We start from the raw sequence: 19,219 nt of genomic DNA, 5'->3' as shown, positions 1-19,219 counted from the left end.
TGGCAGTGCTCATGTGTGTGAGGTGTACTTGCTTGTGTGAATGTGCATGTGTGTTTTCTTTCTGAAGAAGGCTTTGGCTGAAAGCTATAATGTGTTACAGTCTTTTCGTTGTGAATGTCTGCAACCCAACAGGTCATCTTTATGATGAATAATAATCTATCCTTTTCCTGGAACTGTTGCTATTACAATCTGGAGTTTCCATTATTTCAAAAGTTATCTTTATTCAGAAGAGTTGGCTTCATAGGCTTAAAATGTAATTCTTTCAAAATTGCAGGTGTATTTTTTCACTTTCCACTAAATGCGCAGTTTTTGTGGGACAACAAGTTTGTTTATGAAATATTTCAATTAGAAAATTTGATATTCCTGAAAATTTGTGGTGGGATTTTTAAATCCCAATGCACATTCAACCTTTTGCCTCATAAAATGGAACCATTATTTTTACCTAAAGGGCATTCATCCAACATCTTTGTGTAATGTGAATCTATGTTATGCACTAATTATGTCTTTCTTGTTGATATCTAAAATGTAATAGATTATGTTTTAATATTTTGTAACATCTTTCCCACACTGTCTTTAAGTAGGTGTTATGTACAAAGCTATAAGAGGAGTCCATATCTGGCAATCAATGAGTATGCACACTCCATAATTTTCATTGTCAGTAAGTATGATTATCAAGTCAGTTGGGGTTGAGTATTCAAAAATACACATACCATTTCAGTCGGCACCCACCATTTAGTGTGTAAAATTCTGGTCAGTCTACATATTTGTAAGTTATGTTGTGCTGTGTGATTCTGTATTGTTGCCTATTTATATAACTTTGCTTATCTGTTCAGTGAAATGTATGTTATATAATCAACAGCTGACTATTATCATGAATGCGAATGTTAATAAACATATATGAAAGTGAAAATCTGAGCCCACAATGTCGGGCGCTAATGACCATAGCAGTTTTGCGCCCAAATGTGTGAAATTCATTTGAAAACTACTTTAAATTCTTTCTCACTCTGTAAAAGAACACTGATATGAAGAAGACTACTAAGGAGGATAAAAGTGGAACAGCAAGGTTATGCAGTCATTTCTGTTTGAATGCTGCTTTTATTTTATGACCTTAAAGTATTTTTCATTGACTGTTCAGTATCTAGTTTTTCCTGTATTACAAGTTACTGCAAATTGTATGTAAATTTTCTTATCCAGAGTCTGCATTTTATTTCAGGATGAAGAGGAAATATTATTCCTGGGATGAGGCTATGAACCTACGAGAAGTTAAGGTTGTAATCTAAATTTCAGTTTTTGGACTTTTTGTAAACAATATAAATTCATGATTAATCAAATCAACTAACAATCACAGAACTTCATATCCATGCATCTAACTTTTTATTTGCTGTAACTCTAGATCAATAAGTCTGAAGTACCCTAGAGTGCTGTTGCTTTTCAATAATAATTTAGTCATTCATGGATGTATCTGTTGTTCCCAATATACAGTGTTCATGCAGTGTAAGACAGGCTATCATTTTTCATAATTCATTACTAAAATGCTCAGTAACCTTTGTATTATTTAAATAAAATACAATTTTTCACCTGGAACCCACAGCCGTATCTACTAATGTGACTTCTGTTTTTTGTGAATGGCTTGTTCTTCGAATTTGTAACTATTATTTATAGAAAAGTCAGCAGATTTGTGTCTCAGATTTAAGACTTCATCTGGCACTTTATTTTCTGATATTTCAGTGGTACAAGGGATTGTAACACTGCAAGAAAATCCACGAGAGTAATTTCATCGCAGGGTGAATGACTATTCTATTCTGATAATGCCCTGTTGGTCAGTCTAACATTTGGTAATGAGTAAATGTGATAACAGTTGGACACAAACAAGATTTTCTGGTCACTTTTAATTAAATTTGCACTTACTGTCAGAGTTCAGTGAAATGTATCACTGTGAACTGCAACATGTATGACAGGGATCAAATTAGAAAAGATACCAAACTTGTTGTTTGATTGTGATTTTACATTTATATTTGCTGACTGTTTGTTCATTGTAGTTATTATACAGAGTATATTTGATGTGCAGTTTCAATTATAATTCATTATCTTCTTTCACCCTTTTCTATATGCCCTAATGCAAAACTTTTGTTCGGTTAAGAGTTTCCGACATATTCTGTGGTGTTTGAACTCAAAATTACAACTTTTCTCACACATTTATTGAACAATTGGAACAAGTAGTGGGAAATTATACAGTACATTACCTCATATTCCATGCCACCATCATTGAGCAATATGGGCCTTCACTTTGCTAAAATTGACACAGATTTTTCTTTAATTCACAAGTTTCTAATTATTTGCAACTGTATCTTCTACATTTCAATTAAATGATTTTCTTCCTTTAATGATCAGTCATAAAGGTAGCTGCCTTCCTTTATTTTTGCAGATTTTTCAGGCAACTGTAAAGCTGTGATGCATTTTCTAAATATCCTATTTTATCTGTAACCAGACATGTAACTTTTTTTTTTTTTTTTTTTTTTTTCAAAAATCAACAGAAGCTTTATTTTACGGTGATTTTTTTATGGTGATTATTTTATGGTGATTATTTTATGGTATGGTTGAAGGCATTGTGATATCTGTCTCAGTTCATTTCCTCTGGTCTGAAGGTCTTATTTGTTTTCACACACACACACACACACACACACACACACACACACACACACACACACACACACAGAAAGAACGGGTGGAATGAATCCCAGCATGGAGGACGTGCAGAACTTTGTCATGGAATTAAATATTAACATTGAGGAGAACTGGCAAACACACAGGCAACAGCATCCTATCTTTTGTGACTGGTAAGGTCTGTGTCAAGCCAGTGAAGATGAAGAAAGATACTTAATCAGAACAAATGAAATTTTTGCGTTACTTGCCATGTCTGTAGAGTGGAAAGGTGTGTTTAAAAACAATTTATTATAGAGGCATACTTGTACATAGTTGCCAAAAGACAAATAAATATAATATATAATAATAATAATAATAATAATAATAACAACAATAACAATAATTCGGATTCTGGGGGACCAGGACATCATGCAGGAAAGAGTTGGAGCTTCCAAAAACTCCTTAAACCAAAGTGAAAGCAATTCATTGGTACACTGAATGTACAGACACTGACTAAAACAGGAAAACTCAAGGTACTGACAGATACTTGTGATAGATTTTGGATTAAACACGTTTTCGTGATTATGATCACTTTTATTCCAGTGGCTATCGAGTCTACAAGGGAAAGCCTGCAATCAAACTGAAAAATAGTAACTAAATTTGTTAGGAACGGCATTCCTCATGCATAAAAGTATCCAGAACACTGTGACAGACTTCTTGCCACCCTCTGAATGCCTCTCTGTACTCACATTTAAATGTGCTAATAAGCCATATACACTGGTAAATGTACATGCTCTAATCAATAATGATCCTGACAAAAACAGAATGGAGAGGTTCTGGTCATATCTCAAGCGTGTACTCACTGAGATCCCTCAACACCATGTCAAAGTCCTGATGGGAGATTTCAATGTGCAAATTGGCAGTGAATGTGAACACAGACATATAACTGGGAATTTTTCAGTACACAAAACGACGAACACCAATCGACATTGCTTAATCAACATATGTGGGATAGCCAACCTCCAAATAATGCCCACTCACATTAAGAAACCACAAAGGGAAATGACTACATGGAAATCTCTGAACAACCACATTGGGGAATATAAAATTGACCATGTAGCAATAACTAGAAAATTTTATACAGAAATCAAGAATGTGAGGATACGCAAAGGTTTCATGGAGTCCGATCACCCTCTCTCACAAGTCAAAATCCGCTTCATACCTAATCGAAAGAAGTGCTGAAAATCTAAACTGCTGTGCATTGGTCCAGAATACCTAAAAGAACATGCAGAGGAGTTTGCACAATCCCTAAATACTGACACAGAAACATGGGAAGAGCTTCTTGGAACCATCCAGCAGTCATCAAGAAAACTCAGTCCACCACCACGGAAAAAAGGAAAAATAGGTGGTAGACAATGGACTGTGACAGAGCACTTGAATCACATATTCAAGCCTGGAAGATTTACACAGCCATCAAACACTGGAGAATTGGCAGAACTTTTCAGAAACACAGAAGAAAACATCTAAAACCATCAGACAAATTAAACACACATACCATCACAAACAATTAGAGGAAATTGATAATGATTTTAAAAGAAACAACATGAGAAACTTTTATAGGACATTTAGGGAAGAACTAGCATCTTCAAGCCACCCAATCTTTGCTTTTGGCACCCTGACGGAATACTTGAGATGAACACAAAGGCCAACTGTGAAATCCTGAAACAACATTTTGAGAAGCTACACAACTGCGAACCACCAGCAGACAAACTTGACTTCCATGTTGCGACCCCAAACCAGGATTCAACTCCACCTACGCATGAGGAAATTCAAAACATTCTATTACACCTGAAAAACAACAAAGCACCAGGGGAAGATTGTGTACTTGCCGAAATGCTCAAGATTGGAGGTGAACTCTTGATTGACAGACTAAAAACTGTCATTGAAAATATATGGGTAAGTGGATTCATACCAGCAGATTGGAAAATGCTTTGATTCACCCTCTACACAAAAAGGGCAACAAGTCTGATCCCAACAACTATCGAGGCATTTCACTCCTACCAGCCACTTACAAAGTGCTCTCATGCTCTTCTCAACAGATTAGAACAACAGACAGAACATATGATCAGTGAATATCAGGCAGGCTTCGGCCGACATCGATCCTGCGCAGAACAGATCTTGAACCTGAGGATGATACTGCAACACCGTCAGCGAACCGCACAGCAGTCAGCTTCGTAGGTTTCAAGAAAGCATACGACTCGATTCATTGCACCAGTTTGTTCAATACACTTTGTGAATATGGTGTAGATAACAAAACTACTTCATTAATTGAGCAGAATTTAACAGACACAACCTCAAAAGTAAAATTCATGGATGAAATTTCTGAACCTTTTCAAATTAGGACAGGAGTGAGACTGGGTGATGGGTTGCCCCCACTCCTCTTTAACTTGGAACTGGACAAGATTATCAAGACGTGGGAGAAAGAAATACCTGGAATAAATATGGGAACAAAGGACAAACGAATCAACATAAAATACCTTGCTTTTGCTGATGACCTAGCAATAACTACGTGGAGTCCCGAGGAAGCCAAATATGCCATCGAGAAACTTCATGATGTTTCCATCAAAACCAGACTCCAAATTTCTTACGAGAAAACACAATTCAAGGACTCCAAAAGTTCAAATCTGAAACCACTTGCAACAAAATATGGTGACATCAAACAAGTTAAGGTCTTCAAGTACTTAGGTGAAATGATCAGCAACACTGGCAATGAAAAAGTAGCTCACAGAACATGAGCAGAAAAATTACATAAAGCTTATACAATGACCTGGAACACATAAAATAAGAAATCGCTATCCACCTAAGCCAAACTTCTCCACTATCATACATACTCTTCCAGAAACGCTGTACGTAACTGAACAACTGAAACATCATCATTAACCATCAATATCAAGGACATTGAGAAAATGGAAAGGCAGATACTCAGGAAAATACTTGGACCCAAGATTCCATATGGTATCTGGATGTGCAAAAGCTCTGAAGAACTGTACTCAAAGACAGAATGTTTCATGTCAGTTGCACGGAAAAGATGATTGAAATTCTACAGACACTTAACAAGAATGGATGCCTCTAGAATGACCAAGAAAATCTTCACTATCATCAAAGGACCTCATCAAACAAGGGCATGCTGGCTAACAGAAACCCAAAATGACCTCACGGAACTCTGTATTGACCCACTATAAACCACACGACTGTGTACAGACAGAAAATCAACTCTCATAAGTTCTCAACCAAAAACCTGACAGAAAAGAATCTGAAACTGAAAAACGCATGGACACAAGAAAGAAGACAGACCCATAGTGAAAGGATGAGGAAGTTTTGGGAAGAAAAAAAGGACAAGAAAGCTAAGAAGACCAGTGCTAATTAATGGTTCCACATGCTCCTTAGAGGGTGAAACAAATAAATAATAATAATATAATAACTATAATAATCTGAGGTTCAGAGAACGCAAAGTTTATTGCCAAAAGTAACAAGACTTTTCATGGTCCTAGAAGGCCACAGTTAAATAAATAAATAAATAATAGTAATAATAATAATAATAATAATAATAATAATGAGAGCAAAATATATGTATATATATATTAAAGAAGCTTAGGATAGTTGTGACGGAATGCAGTGATAAAAATGGTAATACCAAAAATTTTGTATTTTGTTAGAAAGTTATGACCAAGCCTATTTACAATATTTTTTGTATTTTCTCAAATCATATTTACAAGATATTGTGCACATTGTATCAAACTATAGGATGCTAAATATCTGTTCTTTTCTTTTTCAGTCACTGAAGAAACTTTCTCATGCCAATGTTGTTAAACTAAAAGAGGTTATAAGAGAAAATGATACTTTATATTTTGTTTTTGAATATATGAAAGAAAACTTATACCAACTAATGAAAGACAGGTAAAAAATTGTGTACAATATAATAACTTAGAGGTTAATTTACCCCTTGCTGATCACTGGCAGTATCGTAGTTTTAAAATCCGTATGTTAAGAATTTCTGAGATATTTGATGATGATTACATTTATGATAATGTTACACCTTACTTGAAAGTTATTATCTACTGTAATAAGTTCTACATGTTCTGCTATTGTGAATGATTAGTATCTTTTTTTACAGAATATAATGTTTTCTTTATGTCATCCACAACTTTTTTGCTATCTGTGTGTCAGTTTCTGCAGCTCTCATTAATGTTAGTGTAAAAATATCATACAAAATTTGATTACCCCTCTATTTTATGCCTAAACCCACAATGTATGTATCTAATCTCTTGTAACTACTTACCTGAAGGTGCATCATTTAAAGCATTGATTTTTTGTGCACTAGCGTGCTGTTGTGCTGTTTTATGGCTTGACAGTGTGTCATCTGCAAATTAGCCAAAATGAGCATGTTTCTCTGCTCACAAGTAATCATTTTTGTGCTGACAGTACTGGGCATTTCGTAAATAAATTTTTGGTTGTATTGAACATCGTTGTTGTGATTTGTAGGATGTAATTTTACACGTTGTTTGTTTATTTCTTTTGCTATTACACTATTTTATTATACCACTAATTTTTCAGTGACATTCTTCTCAGACTGTGAACCCAGCTGAGCATTGTACTGTAGCTAGGAATCATATCTCAGTGCCAAAGATTGGAATGAACATGAAAACACCCCTGAGCTGATACAACCATACAGCTGGGTTTCCATCAGCAAGAATTTCTTACATGTGCATCCTCCCACCACTGCCCTTACATGCACGCTAGTGTTTCCACGTGCTTGAGCTGGAAATGCTACTTATGCGACATTCAAGATGGTGACAAGTGAAATTATTCATACGGGAGTTGCACAACTTTTAGCCAAAGAGCTATGGAAATTGGCATCTTAAGGTTGGTTGGGTTGTTTTGGGGGAGGAGACCAGACAGCGAGGTCATCGGTCTCATCAGATTGGGGAAGGATGGGGAAGGAAGTCGGCCGTGTCCTTTGAAAGGAGTCATCCTGGCATGGTTGGGTTGTTTTGGGGGAGGAGACCAGACAGCGAGGTCATCGGTCTCATCAGATTGGGGAAGGATGGGGAAGGAAGTCGGCCGTGTCCTTTAAAAGGAGTCATCCTGGCATGTGCCTGGAGTGATTTAGGGAAATCACAGGAAACCTAAATCAGGATGGCTGGACGCGGGACTGAACCGTCATCCTCCCGAATGTGGGTATCTTAAGGAATTGTTTGGGAACATAAAGTTCAGTCATGAGGGCGTTATCTGACGATGACGAAATTTCATTTAAATGAGTAAAATCAATTTTGAAATCTGTACAAAAGTCTAATACAAGTATGTGAGATTCCATGCCAGCTTTCTTTAAATTGCAAGCAATATTGAAGTATCTGGCTACAGGAATCATTGCAATATACATATTGTATTCTGAAGAGCACTATTTCTAAATTTTTATATTATCTACAATACACTGAAGGTACATGGGAAAGTAAGGTTTTTGTCTCAACGGTTCAGCTTTGTTTTCATTTTCAGAGTTAGTCAAGGTTCTGACAGGCCACAGGTGCTGTAAATATGTGTTTGTTTTACTAGTATGGTACTTAATTTTGTAACCCTACATTGTACTACTGTGCAGAACAGTCATCACTCAGTGATAGTGCCAGTATGAACACTGTCATATTTGCATTGGATTTTTGTGAGAAGCAAGAGTAGTTTTAAATCTCTAAATCCACAAATAAATTACCATTTCCCTATAACATTCACACTCAACGACTAAAGTAAAAAGCTGTCATTGTACTGAAATAATGAAAATACCGTAACAGTACTTGTAGTAACACGAACCTGAGTAAGTTGGCACTCTTAGTTTTGATATTTTTTAATCCATTTCATCACTTCAAATTATGTGCACCCCTATTAGCTGAGTGGTCAGCGTGACAGAGTGTCATACATAATGGCCCGGGTTTGATTCCCGTCTGGGTCGGAGATTGCCTCCGCTCACGGGCTGGGTGTTGTGTTATCCTTATCATCATCATTTCATCCCCATCGACATGCAGGTCACCGAAGTGGCATCAACTCATAAGACTTGCACCGTGTGAACAGTCTACCTGACAAGAGGCCATAGCCACACAGCATTTCCATTTCTACTTCAAATGATGTGTTACTCTGTAAGTGATCATGGCTGAATGCTAGAATGATACTCCTATTGTGCTGTTTATGATCCACCTCCTGGCAGTTGCTGACGCTCATAGGCAATAGTGGAGAAAGCAACATCATGTGAGAAAGTAGAATGCCTTTCAACCTTTCAACTTTCGTAAGTTACACGTAATTTGGCATGACAACATGCAAATCGGATGTTTCAACATGTAAGACTGACTTACAGTAATACTGGTGGGGGGCAATGCACATCTAGGAAATTCATGCCTGTGGACATCCAGCTTATGTCATATGCACACATGCAGTGCTCTCCTGTCCACTACTCCGTCTTTAATGAAATGGCATTGTGCAGCAAGTGGCAATGACTACTTGTTTCCTCATCTATATCCATACACATACTCCACAAGCTACAGTGCACGACACAGGGTACCACGTACCACTAATAGTCATTCCCTTTCCAGTTCTACTTGCAAATAGACTGAGGGAAAAATAACTGTCTAAAAGCCTCTGTATGAGCCCTAATTTCCTGCATCTATCCTTTGTGGCAGTAAAATTGTTCTGTAGTTAGCATCAGATGACGGTCCTCTAAATTTCTGCAATAGTCCTGGTGAAACAGGCACTGACTTTCCTCCAGGGATCCTCATTTGAGTTCATGATGCATCTGCATAATACGTGTGTGCTGATTGAACCTACGTGTAAGAAATCTACCAGCCTGCCTCTGAAGTGCTTCAATGTCTCCCATTAATTATAGTTGGTGGTGAGTTTAAAGTACCCTAGATATTTTGGCAGAAATACATTTTCAAATCCAGAGGTATGCATAAAACATCATCTGAAATTATGCTAAATGCTTCTCGAAAATTGTTTCGAGCATTTGGTTCATGTGCCCACATGAATAGTAAATGATTGTGAAAAAATACTTATTCTGTTAAAAACAGATAAACCTGAGCTTATAATGGTTGTTTGGTTGGGTTGAGGAGAGGACCAAACAGCGAGGTCATCGGTCCCATCCATTTAGGGAATGACGGGGAAGGAAATTGGCCATGCCCTTTAAAAGGAACCATCCCGGCATTTGCCTGAAGCAATTTAGGGAAATCATGGGAAACCTGAATCAGGATGGCCGGATGCAGGTTTGAACTGTCGTCCTCCTGAATGCAAGTCCAGTGTGCTAACCACTGTGCCATCTCCCTCGATGCTCAAAATGGATACAGGAATTAGTGAACACAGGGTTCTCATAATGATATTGAATATTTTAACCTCCAAACCCTCCAAAAATAAATGAAAAGTTTGCCTATTCAGAAAAGTGGATGAAAATTCACTTGATGCCTTCCTGAGAAACAATCTGCAGTCCTTCCAAATTAACAATGTAATTGTAGATCAGATGTGGCTTGAATTCAGAGAATTAGTATTGACGGAAATTGAGAGATTTATACCAGATAAATTAAAAATAACGGAGCTGATCCCCCATGGTACACAAAATGGGTCAGAACACTGTTGCAGAAACAACAAAAAAAGCATACCAATTTGAAATGAATGCAAAATCTCCAGGATTGGCGATCTTTTACAGAAGCTCAAAATTTAGGGCGGACTCCAGTGCGAGATGCTTATAACAGTTTCCACAATGAAACTTTGTCTCGTAATCTGGCAGAAAATCCAAAGAGATTCTCGTCATATGTAAAGTATGATAGCGGCAAGATACAGTCAGTGCCTTCTCTGCACAATAGCAGTGGAAATACTACTGACGACATTACTGCCAAAGCAGAGTTACTAAATGCAGCCTTCCGAAACTCCTTCACCAAAGAAAATGAAGTAAATATTCCAGAATTTGAATCAAGAACAGCTGCAAACATGAGTGACTTAGAAGTAGATATCCTCAGAGTAGCTAAGCAACTTAAATCACTTAATAAAAGCAAGTCTTCCAGTCCAAACTGTGTACCAATGAGGTTCCTTTCAGAGTGTGCTGATGCAATAGGTCCATACTTAACAATCATATACAACTGTTTGCTCAATGAAAGATCTGTACCCAAAGACTGGAAAGTTGCGCAAGTCACACCAATGTTCAAGAAAGTAAATAGGAGTAATCCTCTATGTTATGGGCCCATATCATTAACCGTGATAAGCAGCAGGATTTTGAAGCATATATTGTGTTTGAATACTATGAATTACCTCAAAGAGAACGGTCTATTGACACACAGTCAACACGGATTTAGAAAACATCAGTCTTGTGAAACACAACTAGCTCTTTATACACACACAAGTATTAAGTGCTATTGACAAGGGATTTCAAACTGATTCTGTATTTCTAGATTTTCAGGAGGCTTTTGACACTGTACCACACAAGTGGCTTGTAGTGAAATTGCATTCTTATAGAATATCATCTCAGTTATGTGACTGGATTCATGATTTTCTGTCAGACAGGTCACATTTCATAGTAACTGACAGAAAGTCATTGAGTAAAACAGAAGTGATTTCTGATGTTCTCCAAGATAGTGTTAAAGGCCCTTTGCTGTTTCTTATCTATATAAATTATTTAGGAGACAATCTCAGCGGCCGTCTTAGGTTGTTTGCTTATGATGCTGTTATCACCTAGTAAAGTCATCAGAAGATCAAAACAAATTGCAAATCAGTTTCGAAAAGATATTTGTTTGGTGTGAAAATTGGCAATTGACTCTAATTAATGAAAAGTGTGAGGTAATCCACATGAGTCCTAAAAGGAATCCATTAAACTTTGATTACATGATAAGTTAGTCAAATCCAAAGGCTGCAAATTCAACTAAATACTTAGGAATCATAATTATGAAAAACTTAAATTGGAAAGAACTCATAGAAAGTGTTGGAGGAAAGCAAACCAAAGACTGAAAGCAAACCAAAGACTAAGTTATATTGGCAGAACATTTAGAAAATGTAACAGATCTACTATACTTGTCCATTCTCTTTTGGAATACTGCTGCGCAGTCTGTGATCCTTACCAGATATCGTTAACGGAGTACATCGTTATTGGGTTTGGGGTGGACATAATTAAAACAAAGGCGTTTTTGTTGCGGCAGAATCTTCTCGCGAAATTTCAGTCACCAATTTTCTCCTACAAATGCGAAAACATTTTGTTGATGCCAACCTACACAGGGAGAAATGATAATCCTAATAAAATAAGGGAAATCAGAGCTCAGAAGGTGGATCAATGAACCCTCTGCCAGGCACTTAAGTGTGCTCTGCATTGTGTCCATGTATGTAGATGTAGATGTAATCTGATCTGTTTGGGATCCCAAACATGTGAGCAGCACTCGAGAATGGGTGGCACTGTCCATTTACTTTATGGATGAGCTACACTTTCCCAAAATTCTCCCAATAAAATGAAGTCAAGCATTTACTTCCCTACTACCAGCATGACATCTCATTCTATTTCATATTGCTTTGCGTCATTATGCCTAGATATTTAATTGATGTGACTCTGTCAAGCAGCACCCTACTAATGCTGTATCTGAATGTTACAGTATTGTTTTCCACACTCATCTGCATTAACTTACATTTTTATGCATTTAGAGCAAGCTGCCATTAATTAACAACTAGAAATTCCATCTAAGTCTTCTTGCATACTCCACAGTCACTCATGACGACACCTTTTTGTACACCACGGCATCATCAACAAAGAACCTTATATTGCTGCTTATCTTGTCCTATACATATATAAATGCCACAGACTAGCTATTTAAAAAATGTTGTTCCCATTGGTCAGTGTGTGTCCCCTTCACATACCAGCTTCACATTTCTACATGCCCCCAACTTGAGTTATTTTTTAGGTTTAACCATTCTTAAGTAAATATGGAATGTAGTCAAATTAAATCATGATTCAGAAGGAATTAGATTAGGAAATGATACCCTAAAAGTAATAGATCAGCTTTACTATTTGGGCAGCAAAATAAATGACGATGGCCAAAGAAGAGAGGATATAAACTGCTGACGGTATGGCACAGAAGCATTTCTGAAAAAAAAGGAATTTCGTAATGGTTGATATAAATTTAAGTTATTGGAAGCCTTTGCAGAATGTATTTGCATGGAGTGTAGCCTTGTACAGATGTGAAATAGGACAATGTGTAGTCCAGACAAGAAGAGACTACAGACTTTTGAAATGTACACAGACAGGAAAAAATTGTAACACCAAGAAGGAATTGTACAACATAACTGAAAGTTAGTAGGTATGTTTCTACATCAGAAGGATGATGTCTGTTCCAATTTTGCACCAGTCATGTAAGAGTGTCGCTAGTAGCTAGTAGTACCACTATGAGGATGCAGATCAGGTTTGCTTTATATATACTCTATAACAATTGTGAGTGTTAGTAACATTTATATTGGCTGTAGTGATACTCAAGAATGCCTTTAAGGCAACAAAAATGCCATTATCAGCACCTCTCTGGGTTTGGATAAGGTTGTGTTCTAGGACTACGAGAGGCTGGATGTTCTGTCTGCGATACTGCAGGAAGACTTGGCAGGAATGTAGCTACTCTACACGATTGCTGGCAGTGGTGGTAGTGAGAACGTACGATCACTAGAAGACCAGGCTCTGGATGGCCATGTGGCACTACCAGTAGTGAAGACCATCTTGTTGGTGTACGGTTTTGGCACATCGTACTGCATCTGCAGCAGAAATTTGAGCAGCAGTTGGCACTACAGGACAGAGAATACCATTACAAATTGGTTACTTCAAGGACAGCACTGAGCCAGATGCACTGTAGCGTGCATTCCACTGACCCCAAACCACCGGCATTTGCGACTTCAGTGGTGTCAAGTGAGAGCTCATTGGAGGGCAGGGTGAAGGTCTGCGGTGTTTTCTGATGAAAGCCTGTTCTGCCTCAGTGCCAGTGATGGCCATGTTTTGCTTCAAAAGAGGCCTCTTGAGGAGCTGCAACCAACCTGGACCTACACCTGGAGTTGTGGTCTGGGGTGCAATTTTGCATGACAGCAGGAGCACTCCCATGGTTATCCCACAGCCCCGGAATGCAAATTTGTCGACCTGTTGTGCTACCATTCACGAACAGCATTCCAGCATGTTTTCCAACAGGATAACACTCGCTCAAATACCACTATTCTAACCCAACAGCTGTACAGAGTGTTGACGTGTTGTCTTGGCATGCTCAGTCATCAGATCTGTCTCCAGTTGAGCACATGTGGGACATCATTGGATGACTACTCCAGCATCACTCACAAATAGCATTAAACATCCCTTTATTGACTGCCCAAGTGCAACAGGCATGGAACTCCATCCCACAAACTGACAGCTGGCACCTGTGTTACACAATGCATGCGTGTTTGCATGCGTGTGTTCAGCATTCTGGCAGTTACATCGGTTGTTAATGTATGAAGCAACATTTCACATTTGCAGTGGCTTATCTCGCACCTGTGATCTTGCAGTGTTAATCATTTAAATATGTTACCTAGAAAAATGTATTCCTGAAATTTCATTACCCCAAATTAATTATTTTTGAGTGACACTGCAAACATTTGAGTGCAATAACTTTTATTTTATCATTATACAATCCAAATTTTGGCCTTACGCAATTTTCAAGCAAAAAAAGTTATTTAAGTGTCAAGGACTTGTATTTCATAGTAGTCTGATGTCTTTTGACATTTAAATAAGTTTTTCTTCTTGAAAATAGCCTAAGGCCAAATCTGGATTGTACAACAGTGGTTCATGGAAAGAGGAAGCTGCCTGGTAGAATTTTGCACAGAGCATAACTTAATCATAGCTAACACTTAGTTTAAGAATCATGGAAGAAGGTTGTATATGTGGAAGAGGCCTGGAGACACTGGTAGGTTTCAGATAGATTATATAATGGTAAGACAGAGATTTAGGAACCAGGTTTTAAATTGTAAGACATTTCCAGAGGCAGATGTGGACCCTGACCACAATTTATTGGTTATGAATTGTAGACTAAAACTCAAGAAACTACAAAAAGTTAGGAACTTAAGGAGATGGGACCTGGATAAACTGAAAGAACCGGAGGTGATAGAAAGTTTCAGAGAGCGCATTAGAGAACATGTGACAAGAACAGGGGAAAGAGATACAGTAGAAGAAGAATAGGTAGTTTTGAGAGATAAAATAGTGAAGGCAGCAGAGGATCAAGTAGGTCAAAAGACTAGGGCTAGTAGAAATTCTTGGGTATCAGAAGAGATATTGATTTTAATCGATGAAAGGAGAAAATATAAAAATGCAGTAAATGAAGCAGGCGAAAAGGAATACAAACGTCTCAATAATGAGATTGACAGGAAGTGGAAAATGCCTAAGCAAGGATGGCTACCAGACAAATGTAAGGAGGTAGAACCATGTATCACTAGGGGTAAGATAGATACTGCTTACCTGTATGAACGTCAAGAGCTCAGATGGAAAACCAGTCCTAAGCAAAGACGAGAAAGCTTCGATGGAAGGAATATATAGAGGGTCCGTACAAGGGCAATGTACTTGAGAGCAATATTATGGAAATGGTAGAGGACGTAGATGAAGATGAGATGGGAGAGATGACACTGCGTGAAGAATTTGACAGAGCACTGAAAGACCTAACTCAAAAAAGGCCCCTGGAGTGGACAACATACCATTAGAACTACTGATAGCCTTGGGAGAGCCAGCCGTGACAAAACTCTACCATCTGGTGAGCAAGACGTAAGAGAAAGGCAAAATACTCTCAGACTTCAAGAAAAATATGGTAATTCCAATCCCAAAGAAAGCGGGTGTCAACAGGCGTGAAAATTACTGAACTATCAGTTTAATAAGTCATGGCTGCAAAATACTAACATGAGGTCTTTACAAACAAATGGAAAAAATGGTAAAGTTGACCTCAGAGGAAGATCAGTTTGGATTCTGTAGAAATGTTGGAACATGTGAGGCAATACTGATCCTACGACTTATCTTAGAAGATATGAGAGTCGTTCAAAAATTAAAGAGACAAATTGGTCTGGGGGAAAAAACTGTTAGTAGGGCAAGTTTGGTACTTTTAGGGCTTTAAGTTGGCACCATTGGGATGAGCCCTGATCAGCTGGTACATCAACATTGTTTTGTTTATAACCCCAAAAATACATTTCAAGATGACAAGGCCATTTGAAACATTCACACTAGTTGAACAACGTTCTGTTATTGGTTTTTTACTTGCTGAAGGTGAGAAACCATTGAATATATACTGTAGGATGTCTATAAAGTTTGTGGTGAAGATTGTATGAATCTTGCAAAGTTTTACGAGTGGGTAGAGCAGTTCAAAAATGGTCGCAACTCGGTGACTGATGAACGCCATTCTGGCCCACAAGTTGCAGTTTCAACTCCCTCACTTGAAAGTCAAACTCATGACATTATTCATGCCGACCCTGTGTGACTGAGGAAATTATAGTTGATATGGTTCAAGTTATTACTGTTACAGTTCCTAATATTATCTGTAACAAGCTGAAGTACTGCAAAACATGTAGAACATAGGTCCCAAAGGAGTTGACATGCCTACGCAAGGAAACAAGGTTGAGAGTGTGCGCAGAGCAAAAGAAATGTTATGAAAGAGAAGATGAGCACCTCCTCAATGAAATTTTAACTTGAGATGAAACTTGGGTTCATTATTATGAGCCAGAATAAAAAAGAAAGCATGGAGTAGAAGCACACCAACTCACCTGTCAAAACCCAAGTATCAGCAGGAAAAGTCATGCTGATGGTGTTTTGGTATGCTTAAGGTCCAGTTTTTTGTCTTGAAGAGCAGCATACAATGAACAGCCAATACTACTCACATTTGCTTTTAAACAAGGTGAAGCCAGCCATGAGAGAGAGATGACATGAATCTCAGAGGAGAGGTGTGACTCTCCAGCAAGACAATGCATGCCCTCATATTGCTCAACTAACCAGTGAAACCATCAACTAAATGGGCTGGGAAGTACTGCCTCATTCCTGATTTAACACTTAGCGATTTTAAGTTGTTTTGTGCACTGAAGGGGGCATTATGTGGGAAGAGTTTCTAGGATAACGAGGATGTGAAAAGGTTTGTGGGAAATTGGTTCAAACATCAAGATAAAGAGTTTTTTGCAGCTGGAACAAAAAAGGTTGTAGCCCATTGGAACAAGTGAATAATGTTCAAGGGGATTACATTGAGAAGTAGAAAGTGTATTATTTAATAAAAATAAAAGATTTTGTCCACACCAATTTTTCTCTTTAATTATTGAATGACCCTGGTAGATTTCTATTATCTGTAGACTTAGAGAAAGCTTTTGACAATGTTGACTGGAATACTCTCTTTAAAATTCTGAGGGTGGCAGGGGTAAAATACAGGGAGCAAAAAGCTATTTACAATTTGTACAGAAACCAGAAGGTAGTTACAAGAGTACAGGGGGATGAAAGAGAAGCAGTGCTTGAGAAGGGAGTGAGAAAATGTATTGACCAAGCATTAAAGGAAACAAAAGAAAAATTTGGAGTAGGAATTAAAATCCCTGGAGAAGAAATAGAAACTTTGTGGTTTGCTGATGACATTGCAATTCTGTCAGAAACAGCAAAGGACCTAGAAGAGCAGTTAAATGGAATGAACAGTGCCTTGAAAGGAGGATATAAGATGAACGTCAACAAAAGATAAACAAGGATAATGGAATGTAGTCAAATCAGGTAATGCTGAGGGAATTAGATTAGGAAATGAGACACTTAAAGTAGTAGACGAGCTTTGCTATTTGGGGAGCAAAATAACTGATGATGGTCGAAGTAGAGAGGATATAAAATGTCGACTGGCTATGGCAAGGAAAGCATTTCTGAAGAAGAGAAATTTGTTAACATCGAGTATAGATTTAAGTATCAGGAAGTCATTTCTGAAAGTATTTGTATGGAGTGTAGCCATGTATGGGAGTGAAACATGGACGATAACTAGTTTAGACAAGAAGAGAATAGAAGCTTTTGAAATGTGGTGCTACAGAAGAATGCTGAAGATTAGATGGGTAGATCACGGAGGTACTGAATAGAATTGGGATAAGATGAAACTGTATTACAACCGTACTAAAAGAAGGGACCTGTTGGTAGGACATTTTCTGAGGCGTCAAGGGATCACCAATTTAGTATGGAGGGAATTGTGGAGGGTAAAAAATGTAGACGTAGACCAAGAGATGGATACACTAAGCAGATTCAAAAGGATGTAGGTTGCAGTAGTTACTTGGAGATGAAGAAGCTTACGCAGGACAGAGTAGCATGGAGAACTGCATCAAACCAGTCTCTGGACTGAAAACCACCACCACCACCACAACAACAACAACAACAATAAAATAAAAGTTATTACAGTCAAACGGTGGTAGCATAATTCAAAAAATTTACAATGAGTGTTGCTCCAGCCAAAATAAATAATAATTTTTTCTGTCAGTGTATATGGTGTTACAAAGGAGTACTGAAGATTAGACATATCCAAACTCTGCAAATCACTTTGAAAAACATGGCAGAAGGCACTACATATTATACCGTTTATTAGGGCTGCTTGCTGTTCCAGTTACATATGGAGTGCGGGAGAATTACTATACACACACCTCTGTGTGTGCTGTAATTTAGCTAGTCTTTTCTTCACTATCTTTAGAGGAGCAATACATAGGTGGTTGTAGATATTCCTACATTCTTCATTTAAAGTTGGTTCTTAAAACTTTATTAGTATGGGAATGTTTTGTATCAATCTTCAGGTATCTGCCAGTTCAGTTTCTTCAGCATCCCAGTGACACTCCTCATGGATCAAAAGAATCTATGATCATTCGAGCTGCTCTTCTCTGTATACATTCAAAATCCCATGTTAGTCTTATTCATTACAGATCCCAAATATTTGTGCATTTTTCTAGAAAGAGTCACACAATTTATTGTAAGCAATCTTTGTTGCAAACTGATTGCATTTCCCTAGTATTTTACCAATGAACCAAAGTCTGCCACCATCTATACCTACAACCGAGCCTACACCATAGCCCCATTTAATAGCACTACAAATTGTTACACCCACATATTTGTATGAACTGACTGATTGACTGATTCCAATTGTGACTTGTTGATATTGTTGTCATAGGAACTGTGTTTTTTTTTTATTTATTTATTTTTTTTTTATTTTTCGAACTGCACAATTTTACGTTTTTGAAAAAATTAATCAGGAGGTACTTAACCAAATTTGGGAAAAAAAGAGATTTTTGATGCAATTTCACAAAAAGGAGGGATTGGTTGTAGGACATCCTGAGCCAACAAGGAATCATCAATTTCATATTAAAGATAAGTCTAGAGGGTAATAATTATAGAAGGATAACAAGGCTCAAGAACAGTAAGCAAGTTGATAAGGATGTAGGTTATAGTAGTTTGCCCCTTTGTCCACACATGGTTCGACTATGGCAGCATAGTGTATGGATCAGCTAGGCTTTCTCATTTAAAGATGTTGAATGCTGTCCATCATGC

At 37.7% G+C, this 19,219-nt stretch overlaps 1 protein-coding gene across 3 annotated transcripts in view; it reads left to right on the top strand.

Moving 5' to 3' along the window:
- Window positions 1-19,219, top strand: part of LOC126474136 (serine/threonine-protein kinase dyf-5) — a 283,860-nt gene that overhangs the window by 61,329 nt on the left and 203,312 nt on the right. For all 3 annotated transcript variants that reach the window (XM_050101575.1, XM_050101573.1, XM_050101574.1), the window contains 2 exons: window positions 1,214-1,268; window positions 6,479-6,600. In XM_050101575.1, the coding sequence (XP_049957532.1) occupies window positions 1,214-1,268; window positions 6,479-6,600 (177 nt within the window). The remainder of the gene's footprint in view (window positions 1-1,213; window positions 1,269-6,478; window positions 6,601-19,219) is intronic.

Source organism: Schistocerca serialis, chromosome 4 (genome assembly GCF_023864345.2).
Source record: "Schistocerca serialis cubense isolate TAMUIC-IGC-003099 chromosome 4, iqSchSeri2.2, whole genome shotgun sequence".
Lineage (NCBI taxonomy): Eukaryota > Metazoa > Arthropoda > Insecta > Orthoptera > Acrididae > Schistocerca > Schistocerca serialis.
The sequence above is the reverse complement of the archived record's forward strand: the minus strand, read 5'-3'. Positions and strand labels throughout refer to the sequence as shown.